This window comes from Epinephelus fuscoguttatus, linkage group LG21, assembly GCF_011397635.1.
Source record: "Epinephelus fuscoguttatus linkage group LG21, E.fuscoguttatus.final_Chr_v1".
NCBI lineage: Eukaryota > Metazoa > Chordata > Actinopteri > Perciformes > Serranidae > Epinephelus > Epinephelus fuscoguttatus.
In genome coordinates, this window is record NC_064772.1 from 581,048 (window position 1) to 598,692 (window position 17,645).

The following is a 17,645-nucleotide window of genomic DNA, read 5'->3' on the forward strand; positions in this document are numbered from 1 at the left end:
AAGCTACAAAAAAGTATGCATGTGTTTTGTTAGACTATTTCAATAATTTTAAGACATCCCCGCATAACGTCAGACCTTGCTATCAATTGGGACTATTTTCTGGCCAGTATCACTCCGCCATGCAGGCCCGCAAGACAGCACGGCAACAGAAATCAATCAGACAGTTCACCACCACGCCGTGCAGGTGCACAGGATAGCAATGGCTAATGAAAACTTTATCGGCTGTTTCCAACAGAGAACCAGTAGGCTATTATTAGTGAGGAAAAAGATGTACTAGCCCTATATATACCTACTACTACAGTGCAAACACTGGCTCAGGCTCATGATACACCCTCGTCAGCTGCTGTAGGTAAACAGAGGAATACCAAAATGGTGCGAACTTGTGATTTCCCCAGCTGTGGGAATAAAAACATCGCCGGCTCCCAATTCCATTGGTTTCCTGTTACAGATGTAACCCGTAGGCAACTTTGGCTTGTGTCAACTGACGTATGTCAGGCTCACTTCAGCTGCCCACAGATCCCGACGGACAGAGGAAACGCAATTTCTGCACTGCTGTGCCCTAAGAGAGATATATTACCTAATACCAGTCTATATAACGATGTCTGTAACTGATTGTCTGTAAAACAAAATGTTTGATTGAACTAATAGCCTGTTGCGTTGTGGAGAGTATTATACGCGGCCTCATTTTACCGTAGGCATTTATTTTGTTATAGTGCTAAATCTGTGACATGAGTAATCAATCACATAGAAATGTAAATTCATATGTGATTACGACCAGTCTCTGCTTGGGATGAACCTTGCTACCAAGCTGGCGAGGGTGAAGCAACTGCGCGTATGTCAAGCTCACTTCAGCTGCCCACAGATCCCGACAGACAGAGAAAACGCAATTTCCGCACTGCTGTGCCCAAAGAGATATATTACCTAATATCAATCTATATAACGATGTCTGTAGCTGATTGTCTGTAAAACAAAATGTTTGATTGAACTAATAGCCTGTTGTGCTGTGGAGAGTACATTGCACATGGCATTTAGTTTATTGTATTAGGCTAACTGCTAAATCCATGACATGAGTAATCAATCACATAGAAATGTGAATTCATATGTGATTATGACCAGTCTCTGCTTTGTTCTGGTGGTGGGTTAGCCAAAGTTGCCTACGGGTTACATCTGTAACAGGAAACCGATGGAATTGGGAGCTGGCAATGTATTTATTCCCACAGCTGGGGAAATCACAAGTTTGCACCATTTTGGTATTCCTCTGTTTACCTACAGCAGCTGACGATGGAGTGTCGTGAGCCTGAGCCGGTGTTTGCGTTGTAGTAGTAGGTATATATAGGGCTAGTACATCTAGTACACTAATTTCTGTTGCCATGCTGTCTTGCGGGCCTGCACAGTGGAGTGATATTGGCCAGAAAATAGTCCCAATTGATAGCAAGGTCTGACGTAATGCGGGGATGTTTTAAAATTATTGAAATAGTCTAACAAAACACATGCATACTTTTTTGTAGCTTAAAACCTTTTGGTTACGTGCCCTCCGGGCGATTTCTCAGAGCAGGAGGCTCGTTGAGAGTAGTGACACTGTCACATCAGAGCTACAGATGGTCAGCGTTTCACACAACAACTTCACAACTGTCTATCTTCAGTAGGTGATAAAAAATATTGAAAAGAAAAAAGACGCTGTGGAAAATGGTAAGATGCACTTTAAAAGAAAAAAGCCAATAAATTGAATGAATAAAGTTTTTTTTTTACGTTAGAATGTTTTACACATAGTAATAAACAATACTTCGATAAACAAAGGCCATGAATATTCAGATCATAAGCAGTGTATATGCCCACACAATAGTTATTGTCTGTACACAATTAGTAATCATTGACAGCAGCCCTTAGCTAAAATACTTTACAAAATTTTGCTGCGGCTGATAGGATCATATACTCCAGGTATGTTTTTGTAAGATAATAAATCCCAATTGGAAACCCCTTTCTCTTCCTGACATTGATCTCTTAAGTAATTGTGTATTATGTACAATTTGGTAAATTTCAACAAATGTGCCTAATTCATACAGGGTCTTGTGGCATCCCAGGTCATATTTGTGTTGCTGTTACTGTTATATTGTGTTTTTGTAGGTAATGGCAACCTCATTAACGCATAGAGCTGGTGTTACTCTCACTGTCAAACATTACATGAAAACACCAAAACTCTCATCGTAAAAAAAAAAAGTCTTTCAATACCTTGTGACTTCCTCCTGAAGATTTTCAAGAACAGCTCAATGTAGTTTTATGTTTTTTTTATAAAGGTTCAGTGATTTATTAAAACAGCAGAACTTTGTAGTGTTTAGAAAACAAAAACAGTGCATTTGCCGGGGACTATTTACAACAGTGGATTAATGCACATTTGGTGTGCTAGTGAATATTTTTGGCAGCAAGCTGTGGGACTGAGTGAAAATAAACAACAGTGTGTGTTTATGGTAATGATGAAGCATGTCATCCAGTGACAGTGTGATTCACTGAAGTGTTTTTAATAGTTTTTCAACAATGATAAAGCCTGATGGCACAAAGGAAGAAGACATATCAGGCTTTGGAGATACACAATGAATACATATTTACCAGGATACATTTATTGTTAGTGTTGGTCTTTTCCAATTTCTTGACTACACAAGAAATATAGAATATATAAGTCTTTAAGCTTCCTTTAAGCGTCAGCTTTACACTGTGACTGAATGCCCCTTTCTGATCTTTAGAGACTACAAAGATGTGGAGGCAGCCTTAAATGCCATGAAGAATGTGGCCAGGCTAATCAATGAGAGGAAACGGCGTCTCGAGAACATTGACAAGATTGCCCAGTGGCAGAGCTCTATAGAAGACTGGGAGGTGTGGCAAGAAGCATCTTTGTTCTGAAATAGTCTCTGACATTGTACAGTTTGATAGAACAGCAGCAGGGCTGGTTAGCAAGTAACAGCTGTGTGTGTGTGTGTGTGTGTGTGTGTGTGTGTGTGTGTGTGTGTGTATGTGGGTGTGTGAATCCATGCAGGGAGAAGACATCCTCAGCAGGAGTTCTGATCTCATCTTTTCAGGGGAGTTAAGCAAGCTGTCCCAGCCTCAGACTAAGAGTCAACAGAGAATGTTCTTTCTCTTTGACCATCAGATGGTGTACTGCAAAAAGGTGCCTTATCAATTCATATTGTATCTGACATTATTTGCTACTGATGATGTTATGACAGAAGAATCATCCGGGGGGGGGGAGGGGGGGTTGAACCTGTATGTTTAATGACACATTTAGACTCCTCCCAGGATCGTTCAGACCAGTATTTCACGTTTAGTCACATTATGTGCAACAGGGTTTAAAAAAAGTCCTAAAATTCCAAATACTTGTCAGTCTGTTGGCCACCTTCCATCAGTTTTGACTGTGCACAGTTTCACATTTGCAGAGCTGTATTGGTGTCATGAGTGGGCATTGCTTCCTTAAGTGGTAATGACCTAACATTTTTAAGGAAAAAAAGGTTTGAATGAAAATAATAATAATAATAATAATAATTATTAATTCATCCAAACCTTTATTTAAGACTCGAGAAATCAAGAGACCCGCATTTTCAATGATGTCAAGAATGAACAAAGACATTACTAACAATCAATAAGCAAAGAACCATCATTACCAATTAAAACAGAAATTAAATCATGAAATGAAACAAACAATAATAGCAATAAATGACTGCTAAAAGTAGAAATACAGGATAATAAACATGATATGTTGTAGATGTGTAGTTATAAGCATTTACACTCAGTTAGAACAAGATTACAAATAAGGCATTTAAACAGCCATAAGGATAGCAGAGAATCCAGATTTAAGGTCTTGCAGATTATTCCATGTATAGAGCACTGTAAGAGAATGACATTCTTCTGATTAAGGGAGTGTGAAGCAACAGTCTATTCTGTGAGTGAGATTATGTGAGGTTAAATGGGATGAAATATACGGTGGAAACATCTGTATCAAAGCTTTATAAAATAAATACCAATGCTTTTCCCGCCCCAAAGCCAAATGTGGCAAACCGACCTTTAAGTAAAGGTAGCAGTGATGGGTGCTGTAAGAATCACGTGTTATGAACCTTAGGGCATTATCCAAATATTAACCAAGTATATAAAGTGTTTGTATTTTTGATAATGTCAAAAATGTGCCTTAAAAATTACATTATTTTTAATGTTAAAAGAGAAAAATAAGGATAGTTTGCAAGGCCCAAAGTGGTGTTCTAAAATGTCTGAGTCTGAGTAACAGCACTCAGATGGCAGTATAAGGCCACGTATCTAATTACAAAGCTCGTCTATCTTGCTTTCTTTCATAGTACTCAGTTTGACTAACAGCCACAATGACCTGGGCTGAATTAACCCACTAAGGTGCAAAAATAAGCTGTAGGCCCCTACAGAACCTCTCTGTTTCTCCCACAATCTTGTGTGCACTGTATATGTATTAGGTAGGAATTAGTAATAGTTTTGGATAATGGTATGCACTGTAATGTGTAAAACTAGATTTGATTCAAGACTGTGTAAGCTTGGTGCTTCTGGACCCTGAAGGTCTTGGGGCTCAAGGACAGTTGGCTACTTTGGCTGTGTAAAAATCTAGCAATGACTTTGTAAAACTCCCTCGTTTTAACAAACTTAAAACATACTGCACAACTCTACTGCAGCACAACAGGCTTTATTCAGACACAGTTACAGGCTATATTGTATTTATCACTTTTTCCTCTCTTTGTTCATATCTGTGGACTGAAACACAGCATTTACTACTGTAATCTGTGAGCCCTGTTAGCTCTTGTTGGTACCGTGGATTACTTAGTTTTTGGATTCTTCAAAAGGATTCTTGGCTGAATTTGTCATCCTTGTCATGGCAGGACCTCTTGCGGCGGGATATGCTGTACTACAAGGGTCGGATGGACATGGACCACATGGAGGTGATAGATGTGGAGGATGGCAAGGAGAAGGACTTCAACATCAGCATAAGGAATGCCCTGAAGCTGCGGTCACTGGCTAGTGACGAAGTCCACCTCTTGTGTGCCAAGAAGCCAGAGCAGAAACAACGCTGGCTGCGAGCCTTTGCTGATGAGAGGATTCAGGTCCAGCATGACCGCGAGACAGGTCAGATATATGCACAGTTCATGATCATGCTTAAAGAAAAACACCGTTTGATACACAAATCTGTGATCTTGTAGTTAACTGACATTGTCTCCATAACCTTTCAGCCATGCTTCATTCTCTGCAAACCACAGAGCTGATTCTATATGATCTATGCCCTCCTTTCTTCTTCCTCCACTACATCTGCATTACTACTTTAATATCCCCACTTTGTGGTGTGTCAAGAACTGTGGGCCTACCAGCAGTAAATGGATTTCTATGATGCTGATCCAAAGAATAGAGAGGCAAAATGTCAGCCAGGCTTCTGACCACAGTTGTTTGTTCTGTATTATCCGGCTACTTCACTTAATCAATATATTTATCACATGAAATTATATAAAATACAATCTCGGTGAAATGAAATCCTCTCAGTTCCATTGATGTGTGCATTACAAAAGGATCCTTTTGTCTGAGGGTAGAAGCTCCTCCTGAGCCTCTCACTACTGCCTGGTTTAACCGGTACCATCTTCCCCACCTCAGCAAGGTGAAAAGGCAGTTATCTGAGTGGTTGGGATCTATAATGATTCTCCTTGCCTTATTCTTTCAGCACCTGGTATAAACATCCTTTATGCTGGGTAGAGCTCACTATACACTATAGGTGTATAGTGAACTCAACTGCATGAACCACTCTTTGCAGGGCCTTGTGGTCCTGTTCACTGCTGTTGCTATACTAGGTAGTGATGTTCCCTGACAGGACACTCTCAATGGTGCAGGAGTGGAGATTTCTCAGTATTTGAGGGGATACCCAGAATTTCCTCAGGCATCTCAGATAAAACAGTCTCTGCCTTGCCTTTTTCATCACTGAGTCAGTATGCAGCACCCAGGTTGGGCCCTCTGTGATGTGGACACCGAATTATTTGAAGCTGTCCACCCTCTCCACTGAGGACTCGTTGATATTAAGGGGGGTGTAGTTCTTTTGCTGCTTCTCCCAAAGTCCACTGCCATTTCCTTAATTTTGCTGACGTTCAGGAGTAGGTTGTAATCCTCACACCAGCAGGTCAGATCCTCTTTTCATTGTTATCTGTGATCAGGCCCACCACAGCTGTGTTGTCAGCAAACTTGATGATGGTGTTGGAGTCTGAAGTGGCTACACAGTTGTGTGTGTACAGGGAGTACAGCAGGGGAATCACAGCCCTGGGATGTTCCTGTGTGAAGGATGAGGGTGGAAGATGTGTCTCTGCCCAATCTCACCACCTGTGTCTGCCTGCCAGGAAGTCAAGGATCCACAAGCACAGTGAGGTGTTTAATCCCTTGCTCTGTGAGCTTTGTGACCAGCCTGGAGGGAACCATGGGTTTCCATTACGGTGCCAGACGTGCCAAATGGTGCCAATCCCCTTTGATCTGACATCAGATGTGACGGGACATCCGATATAGAGATACATTTATGTGCTGATTGCAGATAGTTGCATTGAATAGTGTTTTTTGGGTATTTATTGCATTGTTAATGTGCCTGACATTCTGGAAACCTGTCTGTGAGATTTTGGTGATGTGTGCGCACTGTCCGCTGGTCAGCCAAACTTCGGCTTACACCGGCTGCGCTCCGCCTGCGCTGACAGTAAACCTGGTTTCAGCTGGCGAGCTTTTAGCACACCTTCGGCGAAGCCTTTTGGCCTTTTGGCACGAAACTGTCACTGCGCCAAGCTGGATCTGTCGACACCTCCCCCTGCTGCGCTGCCACACCCATCTCAGCACACCTCGGTCTGCCAAACTACCAAACTGAGCGTGCCTCGGGTTGCGCTGCTTGAAACTAGCTCTGCGCAGGGTTCGCCACCCTGCGCTGCGCCGGGAAACTAGAGTCCAATGTGTTGATGGCGTAACTTTCTCAAAATTTGCCTGACTGAAGTCTCCAGCAACAACGAGAACAGCATCAGGATTACTGCTCTGTTAGTTTCAACAGTAGAATAGTACTAGAAATTAAACTAATTAAACTAGAAATTTCTAACAGCATTTATCATTGACTGTGTTTACAAGGTCTTTAGTATCCCGGTTTTGAGGCTTATCCCGGTTTTGAGCATATCCGGGATATGATGTTTACATGGAACACAGAGAAACCCGGTTATTCATATCCCTGTATACATGATAAATACCAGTAACCCGTTTTCTGATCACTGCATCCTATCTGCGCAGGCGTGTGTTACATCTTTTACGTCTTTTGTTTACAACAGATTGAGCGGGAAATGTGATATATTTATTATAGTTAGAAGTAAGACAAAAATGACACCTCTGTGGCTTCTAGTGGGCTTAGCGTTAGTAAATACTCACGTCGCATTACAGCTATGGCTCATCCACTTCATCTTCAGCAATGGGAGGAGAGAGCGACAACAAATATTGAATACGTCACCAACTTTGATAGGTATTTGGTAGAGCTTAGATCGGGCCCAAAAAATCCAGCCCGTTATGCACGTTGTGCACGTTATGTCCGGACCGGCCCGGCCCGTCCAATTAACTGTAATTATGGACCCGAGCCCGATTTAAACCCGACATTTTTCAATAAGTTGGCTGTTATAATTAAGAGTATTAAACCACAAGTCTTGTTATTTGAATGACAGAAACATAGGATCTTAATGAATGGCGCAACACGGAAGCATGATTATGTAATAAAACAGGTGTTTATTTTAGGATCCAGGTGGTGAAGGGCTGTGAATAAATATTGTAAAAAAAATTGGACATTTCTATGCAAATGATTCTCACTGATAAACAAGGTCTAATTCACTAACACCAGCGCTAATAGCCACACGCAGTTTGAGTGAAGTAAATAACGTGTTTAAAGCTGGTGCAAACTGGGCGCTCCTCTGTGGAAGCCTCTCACCCAGACTTTCCAGTGATCGTGGCAGCAGTGATCGTCTGTTAAATCAGTCTGTAAATAATATTTTGACATTATTAGGCCGGGCGCGCAGAGAATCTCAAGCTCTAGTATTCGGCTGTCACTGCCACCACGCAGTACAAGGCAACAGTGGATGAAAATACGTAGCTGTGACTGGTAGGATAGGATCGTTCTCATGGAGTTTACAGATTCAGAGTAGAGAGAAAACTTCAGAATGAGTAGGGCATCCTTCAGCCGGCTGTGTGACGTAGTTGAACCATTCATGAAACCGGGATAAGGCGTATACATGCTCCAGTATCCCGGCTTCTATCGGAGTACTCCAGGTGGCAAAACCGGGTTTCTTGAAACCGGGAAAAGGGCATAACCCGGTTTCTGAATTCGGGATATGGTGTTTACATGCACAAACACAAAAACGGGATACTTAAAAAACCCAATCAAAACCGGGATACTAAAGACCTTGTAAACACAGTCATTGATATCATTGCAGTTACTATGTATGTAATATGTTACCACCTGAAATTATGTGTTTTGTTTTGTTTTTTTCATTCATTTACATCCACTGTGCCACTTCAGCCAGTGCACCACCATAAAAAAATCCCCCTCAGGGTTCTGTTTCTTATCATTTCATTTTAGGCTGGGTGATGCTGCCAAACGTGCATTACCATGATCAGTGTGTTTCCATTCACATACCTATTACATATCCTATCCTGCTCTTGCGTCTAAATGCTGCTTGAAAGCAGTCGGAAAAAGCATTTGGAGTCAAATGTGCATTAGCATGTTGGCCCCTGTCCAATTGCTGGGGCAACACCATCCTCGTTATACACAACTCTCTCACTGTTGCTGTTGTAGCTGACTGGGAACCCACAGGCGTGGCCTGGTGTTTCATTTGTGCTTGCCATAGTGTGACTGCTTCTCCCACCTATCTGCTTGTTGTGCTAGCCTCAGGATTTGTTTCTTGTGTTTCATATGATAGGCCTACAAATATTTCTCCCTACGTCATGCTTTATCAGACTTTGATCCTTTCTTTGCCCGTCCCTCCCTGTGTTCAAGACTTATTTGTTTATTTCAAAAGGTCTAGGCTTTTTAAGGGTTCGGTATCATCATACTGTTGTTAAAATAAGAGGGGGATTCACTGCATGTCAGATCTGCACTCTGCAGGAGCTTCTGTGCTTTGATCACCTGCTATGAAACAATATCCTATGACCCTCTTCCAATTTACAATGCCACCTGAGATTATTTTGGTGAGAGTAACACAAAAGTAGTGTAATCAGTAACATATTCCTCGACACAGACAGTAAAATGGTAAAGTACCTTGTTACCTTAAAGTAACTTGCCCCTCACTAACGTTGAGTCCTGCACATTTCCATACATTAAATGCTTGTTGGGTTATAGTGAGAGGATGGACAGTCTGTTGGATACACCCTTTAGAACAAACAAACAAACAAAATCAAGAGTAGATAATTAAGAAAACTGATAGTCCAGTCAAGTCTGGTCTGAGGACATATGGTGTTGTATGCTTTAAATTTGTGATTTGTGATACTGGGCTATATAAATACAACTGACTAGACTTCACTTAGTAATATATTTCTTTTTCTCCTCTTAGGATTCTCTCTCACAGAAGTCCAGAAGAAACAGGCCATGCTTAATGCCTGCAAAAGTCATCCAGCTGGGAAACCTAAAGGTATGCACCCAAGGGTTCAGAGTCAGGCAAAAAATTGGATTGCATAGATTTGAGTCATGGCACATGAGATTCCAAGCACCTGTACCTGAGTGTAGTTGTCTCAGTGTAGTGTTTGTATCAGTGTAGACTTTACATTTGCTTTATTGTTCATAAGTTTGATTTCCTTTTGTCAGCTAATATAATACCCCTCAGTCGCCCTAAGTCTTAAGATGTATTCCTTTCTCTCTGGGCTTGGACATGGGTAACCTCACTATGAATAACATATAAGCATTGATCTATAATGCATACATCTGCACTGTATTGAAATCTGATGTCATCAGGACCTGTATTCTTAAAGCACCTCAGAATCACTTCTAGGAATCATGTAAAGGTTTGACTAGGGCTAAATATACTCTTCCTCTTTCAGAAATGGACAGCAGTTGTTTATAAAGATTCCTATACACTGTCTCAACAAGATAGTTATCCCTTTTGAAAATAAGTGTCAGCATTCCCGTTACTGTACTCTGCAGTACTTTGATTAATGTCAAGTTACTTTCATTTGACTCAACACTTTATGCAAGATGTTTTCATATTAAAAGATTTCAAATGACTCGAAAACAACAAAAATCCCCTCCTTTCCTTGTAGGGATTTAATATTAAACATCTCCAGAAAGTGTTAGGTTTAATCATCATTATCATCATCATCATCATCATCATCATCATCAACTGTGCTTGACGAAAATGGCAAAGTGGAGGCAAATGGCAATAATTAGTGAATGAAAACAATATTTGAGTTTAAAAGAGTAACTGAGCAGAGCAGCAGAGTATGGATTATAACACCAGAACATTCCACCAAACCAAAAATGAAATGCTGCTGATGACATGATTGTGTACTACTACAAAGATAACAGTTCTTCAATCTATTTTTTTCTGGTTATATACACATAAACCCGGTTATTGAGGGCTGCCAACTATCTTTGCAGATGCGGCTGTTACCTTGGTTACATGGTAACAGCAATGGAGGCAGCAAAAGTGTCTCACTTCTGGAGTGATGAGGAAAAGGAGCTTTGTCTTTCTGTAATTAAATATTTAAATATAGTGGGTAGCTTGGATGGGAGAAGGTATCAAAATACTGATCTGTTCAAGTCTGTACTATAATTTTTTTCTCCACTCGGAATAAGTGAACTCTGTCATGACAACTCTCTACCACCAGTCTTCATCCATTGCTCCCTTGCTCTGTGGGGTGGCAGTAAAAATGACAGACAGACACTGGTTTAAAGTTGAGGACCTGTGTATTTTTTTTGTTGCTCTCATATCACATTGCCGGCAATCAGGTGGAGGAGCCAAGTCCACAAGGCCCTGTTGGCATTTAATAGTATTAAGATCGATAAAAGCTTGAATAAATTAAATCGATAAAAGCTTGAGTAAATTAATTTTAAGCTACAGTGAAAATATTTAAAGTGTAACAGTTACTGGATGCGAGAATGTCAGATTAATCGTTACAAAATTGCCGGTTGCTTTTGTAAACATCATTGTGCCTGTGCAAATAGAATACAGTAATTAGTAAAAGTAATATTAATATTTATCATGTTTACAGGGAATAAAAATAACTTGATTTCTCTGTACTCGTGTAAACATCATATCCTGAATATGACCATAATAGTGACAAGCCTCATAAATGGGTTATCCACATACATTTATACACACTGATTGAAAACAGTAAGTCTTTGTTGTGACCTTTTACTGTGTTGAAGGTCACAGCTAGCAAATTGTGAGGAGAATATATATATAATGTAATTTGACTATATTAAAAAAAATAACTTTAGTAACTTTAATTATAAAGTGTCTTGGACTAGAATCACATCCGTCTGTGATTCTAGTCCAAGACACTTTTTGTGAAATCAAATTATACAATCTCACAATCTGCTGGCTGTCTGGGTGCACTAAAAAAAATTCAGTGTTCATACACAGCCCTGGCGCTGTAAACGGAAAACAAATAAAGTACCTCAGGCCGGTTCACACAACACTATTGTAGCCAACAGAAACAGTGTTAATGCTTATGCAGACAACAAGAAAAAGGGTGTGGAAAAAGAGAAAGAGGCAGCTGGAGCAAGAGGAACGGTGTGTTTGGCAGCACATGCTGATGTGTTGAAATCCACAGTGCAGTTTGAAGAGGATTTATAATCAGTGAGAGAGCTCAGTGAGTTGAAAGGCATGAAGATGGATGCAGAGGTTGCTCTGTTAGACAGGTGGCTAATATTAGTTTTGGTGTTTTAAAGAATACCTGTGAGAATCGCTATATGCAGTTGGTGTGCTGGTTTTGGGAAACCGTCTCGTCCTCTCAGCATGTGATATTCGCAGCAGCAACTGTAGCGACAGTGTGATTGCTAATGCTAACAGACAGCTTAATTAATATTAGTTACATCACTTGCTGTGTCACTTTTATTTATTTTTTTTTAAGATATGTTTTGGGCATTTTGAAGCCTTTAATCGATAGGACAGAAGAGCGTGAAGGGGGAGAGAGAGGGGGAGTGACATGCAGCAAAGGGCCAAAGGCTGGAGACAAACCCGGGCCACTGCGGCAACAGCCTTGTACATGGGGCGCCTGCTCTACTACTAAGCCACCGACGCTCCGTATCACTTTTCAATATGTATGCTGTGCAGTGTTTGCAAAAGATTTTATAGCCACAACGACCTAAAAAGGTTGCACAATCTTATTTTGATTGATGCAGGCATCAAAGGGAAACGAAGACAGGCAAATTCAGAAGGTTTTAAGAATAGGAGTTTAGTAATTAATAATAATAATACATTTTATTTATAAGACACCTTTCATGGCACTCAAGGTCGCCGTACAACAATCAATAAAAATTACAGGTAATACAGTTGTGACCAAGTGATAGTAGGTACCTAAAACCCAGAATAAACTGGAACCAGAGACTACTATACCAAAAAAAATAGAGATTTTATTGACAATGTACGACAAGCAAGGTAATTTAATAAAAAGCTTAAATTAGTGTCAGTCAGTAAGCCAACAACAATAGGACAAAAAAAATAAACAAAGAAAGACAAAGACATAGAAGGCTCATCATGTAATGGATCTGCCAGGCAATTTAACTGGGGCTCTGGCGATATTGTAGCAGGTGGATCTTCATGTATCCCGTCATGAGGTGTGACTTGGGGGTTTTCAGAGTTTAGAGGCTGCACGTCGACCATTATCATACTGCCCCTTTCATCTTCTGACATATCAAGGTCATTTTCCTCTTCTTGGGGTAACCTGTGCAGTTCAGATGGAGAGTCAGGGGTGTAAACTCTGGCAGTAGAAGGGAGAACTTTAAACTCTGTCCTATTAATATTTTTCTCTGCACCAGCTCCGTTCCTTGGTTGAATTGTATAAACCCTTCCTTTGTCATCCAGACAGCGCACAATCTCATGAATTGCATGGTCCCAGACATCCTGGATTTTATTACGTCCAAATGGATTGTTCTTTCGGAGGTCAAGGGTTCCTGGTGCCAGTATCTCTGTTATATTTGGAACAAGTTGCCTATTCTTACATTCAGCTGACATTTTTAGTTGATCCTTAGTATGGTGGTATGCAGTCTTCAACATTTTCTGATGCTCAACTACCCAATCATTGGTGGAGCCTGTGGCCAAGTCATTGTCTGTGGTGACCAACATAGGTCATGCAAGGTACGGTTGAATCTCTCACACTGCCCGTTACCCTCAGGGTGGTATGGTGTGGTGCGGCTCTTTTCAATGCCATATATTTTGCACAACTGTTTTAGCAGCTCTCCTTCTAAATTTCTGCCTTGGTTACTGTGAATACGTTTGGGGACTCCATGCTTGTAGAACCATTTTTCTGTTAGAATCTGAGCTGTGGTGCTAGCTTTCTGGTCCGAGGTTGGATATGCTTGGGTGAATTTGGAGAAAACATCTGTGATGACAAGGACATTCTCCCACCCATTGTCTGCTCTCTCCAGGACAGTAAAGTCAATGGCCAAAATCTCTAGGGGCTGTGACGCCATCATGTTACCAGGAAAAGTTCTAACTTTGGGTTGATTGGCTTTAGCTACCAGCGATTACAACTGTGGCAGTATCTCTCAATATCTTGCCACATCTTGGGCCAAAAACATCTCTCTCTCACCAAGTGTATGGTCCGTTCGACCTCTTGGTGACCATGATCATCATGGAGATGTTTGAGCACCTCACCCTTAAGACACTTGGGGAGGAGGAGCTGAAAAACTTCTCCACCGGTTTTTGGTGGTCAGATACGGCGATACAGCAGTCCATCTCTCATACAAATCTTATCCCATTGTTGGACAAGTTTGCGGACATCTCTAGGGCCTGTCATCAATTCCCGTTTTGATGGACGTGTTGCACGCTGCCAGTAGAACTCAAATGCACCAATCACTTGATCAGCTTGCTGGAGTGCTTGTAAGTCTGCTTTTTCCCGTGTTGGGAGAGCTTGAATTGTAGTGACAAGACAGGGAATAGGAAGGTCCTGAGATAGAATCTGTGGTCCACTCTGTTCCCGGATCATATCGGGTACTTGGATGCCAGGGGTCACTGAGAAAATGGAGTCATTTGTGGGCTGTCGAGACAGTGCATCAGCATTCCTATTGGTACTGCCAGGGTGATACTTGACCTCGAAGTCAAACGCAGCCAGCTCTGAAACCCAACGCTGTTCCACAGCCCCAAGCTTGGCTGTTTTCAGGTAGCTCAGGGGATTATTATCAGTAAAAACAGTTATTCCCCAGCAAGTACTCCCTAAACTTGTCTGTTACTGCCCATTTAAGGGGCCAAAAGCTTCAGCTTCCTTGAGCTATAATTGGACATATTATGTTCTGAGCGTGTAAGGCCCCTGCTGGCAAAGGCAATAGATCTCTGTTGGCCTTCATGATCCTGAGACAAGTCCTGCATGACTTGTGTCAATTTCAAGCACAAAGGGTTTAGCAAAGTCAGCATAGCCAAGGACTGGGGCACTGACTAATCACTCCTTCTGGAAGGACTGGAACCCTTGCTCACATTCTTCATTCCATCTCTCCACAATGGAGCATTTTCCATGGCCCTTGGGCTTATGCTTGCTTCTAATTACATCTGCCACAAGATGGTGTAAGGATGCTGCAAGATTTGAAAACTCTTCAACAAAGCGGCAGTAATAAGATGCAAAACCAAGGAATGATTGAAGCTCTGTTGCAGTAGTGGGTCGTTTCCACTGTGATACCACACTGATCTTGTCTGGGTCGGTGGCTACACCAGCTGCTGACACTATATGCCCCAGGTATTTAACCTCATGTTGGAAAAATTGACATTTTTTGAACTTCCAGGACCAATTCCAAGCACTGTAGGTGATCTTCAAAGGTGGATGAGAAGATAACAATGTCGTCAAGATATAGCAAAAGTGACTGAAGAGACTGATCACCAAAAATGCACTCCATTAATTGCTGGAAGGTGCTGGGTGCATTGCACAGACCAAAAGGCATTCGACTGAACTCGAAAAGCCCAAATGGGGTACAAAATGCTGTCTTGGCCTTGTCCTTCTTGGCAATGGGCACCTGGTTATACCCACTGGCCAAGTCAAGTGTGGAAAACCATTCTGCTCCACCCAAGACATCCAAGGACTCTTCTATCCGTGGCAGTGGATATGCATATTTCCTTGTATTTGCATTAAGGAGCCTGTAGTCCACACACAGCCTTATGCTCCCATCCTTCTTTTGGACAACAGCTATAGGGGAGGCATGAGGGCTGCAGCTTGGCCAAATGACGCCACTGCTTAACAGCTCCTGAATGTAAGCCTTGACTTGCTCACACTGAGAAGGGGATAGCCGCCTATAGCACTGGTGAATAGGGATGCTATTCATCAAAGGGACCTCATGCTCCACCAGTGTGGTGCAACCCAGATCTCCCTCTCCTTGGCTGAAGACTCCTACATATTTTTCCAATAGCTCTTTCCCTTGCTGCTGCTGCTCTGGTAAGAGAGTAGGCCATGAGGCACTAGAGAGATCAAAAGTTGAGCTACAGTCAGCAGTAATGGATTGCACCACAGCCACCTGGCTTCCATCCTCATCCTCCAAGGTAACTGAACACAGAGGAGACTTTGCTTGGACCACATGCAGTGGACCCAATGGGGTGTTAGGTTTAAGCCATGCATCCTGCAAGCCGACATTGGGTCCGTCCCAAGTCTCTTATTTTTATAGTGCTACTGCTAGCTCCTCGCTTGAACCGGAAGTCATTCGAGGTCCGCCATCTTCTAGGCTGTCCCAAGTCTCTTATTTGTGCAGCGAGGAGCTAGCACTAGGAGATAGCAGCAAGCTTTAAGCAGCTACAAGCTAGGATGGTCGAGAGCTTCCTATCCGGAAGAGTTTTTCAGCTGAACGCCATGATGTATAAATACCCGCCCTCTACATCTGGCTCATTTGAACGAGATGGTGGAGAAACAGTGCAAGTGTACCCGTTACATGCATTCTTTGCAATGAAACACTGTAATTCACATGCCTACGTGACTACAAATAGTAACGTAACGATATTTTGTGCAAGACTGTCATGTTGTAATTAAGTTTATTTCATTCACAACCCGTTGCGTTGTTCAGCGGACTGTCGTTGATGTGTGGCTGTTAAATGTGCAGCTGCTCATGTCCAGAACCACACTTGTTGATATAACACCATGCACGCGCACGTGCACACACACACACACACACACACACACACACACACGCACACACACAAACACATTTGCCCATCATTAATTGTCCTGCATGTCATGTGAGTGGAATAATGTTTAATAGCCTGTAAGTAATATTAATTAGCTAATATTATTACTTTCATTAATGCTGTTGTAAGCTACTGTCATTACCGTCTGTCCTGCATCTCTCTTTGTCTCTGTCTTTGTCTCCCTCTCTCTCTCTCTCTCTCTCTCTCTCTCTATTTCTGTCTCATTGTGTCATACGGATTACTGTTAATTTATCATGTTGATCTGTTCTGTACAACATCTATTGCACGTCTGTCCGTCCTGGAGGAGGGATCCCTCCTCAGTTGCTCTTCCTGAGGTTTCTACCGTTTTTTCCCCATTGAAGGGATTTTGGGGAGTTTTTCCTGATCAGCTGTGAGGGTCCTAAGGACAGAGGGATGTCGTTTGCTGTAAAGCCCTGTGAGGCAAATTGTGATTTGTGATATTGGGCTTTATAAATAAAACTGATTGATTGAGGCAGACTGACAGGTCTGATATGTCTTATTCACTCAGCAGCTGACTTGTTGAATGATGGCGAGTGGATTTAATAATAGTGATAATAATGATGATGATAATAATAATGATAATGATGCTCATCACAGTGACAGTGGCAGGACTACAGACCGTTCTGTAATTGCACAAACTTTGACAAATGACTCAATAACAATGGTAATACATGCAAAAGTGTGTGACCAGAGTCATGACGGCAGGGGGTGGGGGCTACTGTTTTGGTCAGCAAATATAATGAGACTTGGGATGTACCCATAGTAACGCCAGATGCTGGCTGCTTTACGGAGCAGATCCAGCGGTGCTGCCGTCATCAGGAATGGACGTCGCTTCATGTGATGCTTCAGTGGAAAGGACGTCTCATGTCTCTTAAAGCGACAATGCTCGCTCATCGCTCCTAGCGCTAGCTCCTCGCATTTTTTCCTAGGTGGGAGGGGCTAAACAGCTAGCAAAGTCGGTTAGGTAAGATAACTAGCAGTAATTTAAGAGAGTTGGGACGGACCCATTGACAACAGGTATCTCCACTATGCCCTTGTTTACAGTCAACAGGGCCTTAGAAATCAGCACACTTGGAGGCAGACAGTTTCCATCTTCAAGAGGTTCCAGTAAAACTGAGGGAAGAGTGGTGGTAGCAGAACTCGGGCAAACAACAGAGATAAATTTCATTGAGCCTGCGGGAATGCGTACAGGTTTTTCCCAAGTACCCCTGCTGGGGGTTTTTTTGTTTGTTTTTTTATTGATTTAGAGAACAGTGCACATTAATGAACATT

At 41.9% G+C, this 17,645-nt stretch overlaps 1 protein-coding gene across 4 annotated transcripts in view; it reads left to right on the top strand.

Moving 5' to 3' along the window:
• The window catches only part of arhgef4 (Rho guanine nucleotide exchange factor (GEF) 4), a 377,437-nt gene that overhangs the window by 334,721 nt on the left and 25,071 nt on the right, over nt 1-17,645 (top strand). For all 4 annotated transcript variants that reach the window (XM_049565768.1, XM_049565769.1, XM_049565770.1 and 1 more), the window contains 4 exons: nt 2,739-2,868; nt 3,029-3,160; nt 4,881-5,124; nt 9,588-9,665. In XM_049565768.1, coding sequence (XP_049421725.1) covers nt 2,739-2,868; nt 3,029-3,160; nt 4,881-5,124; nt 9,588-9,665 — 584 coding nt within the window. The remainder of the gene's footprint in view (nt 1-2,738; nt 2,869-3,028; nt 3,161-4,880; nt 5,125-9,587; nt 9,666-17,645) is intronic.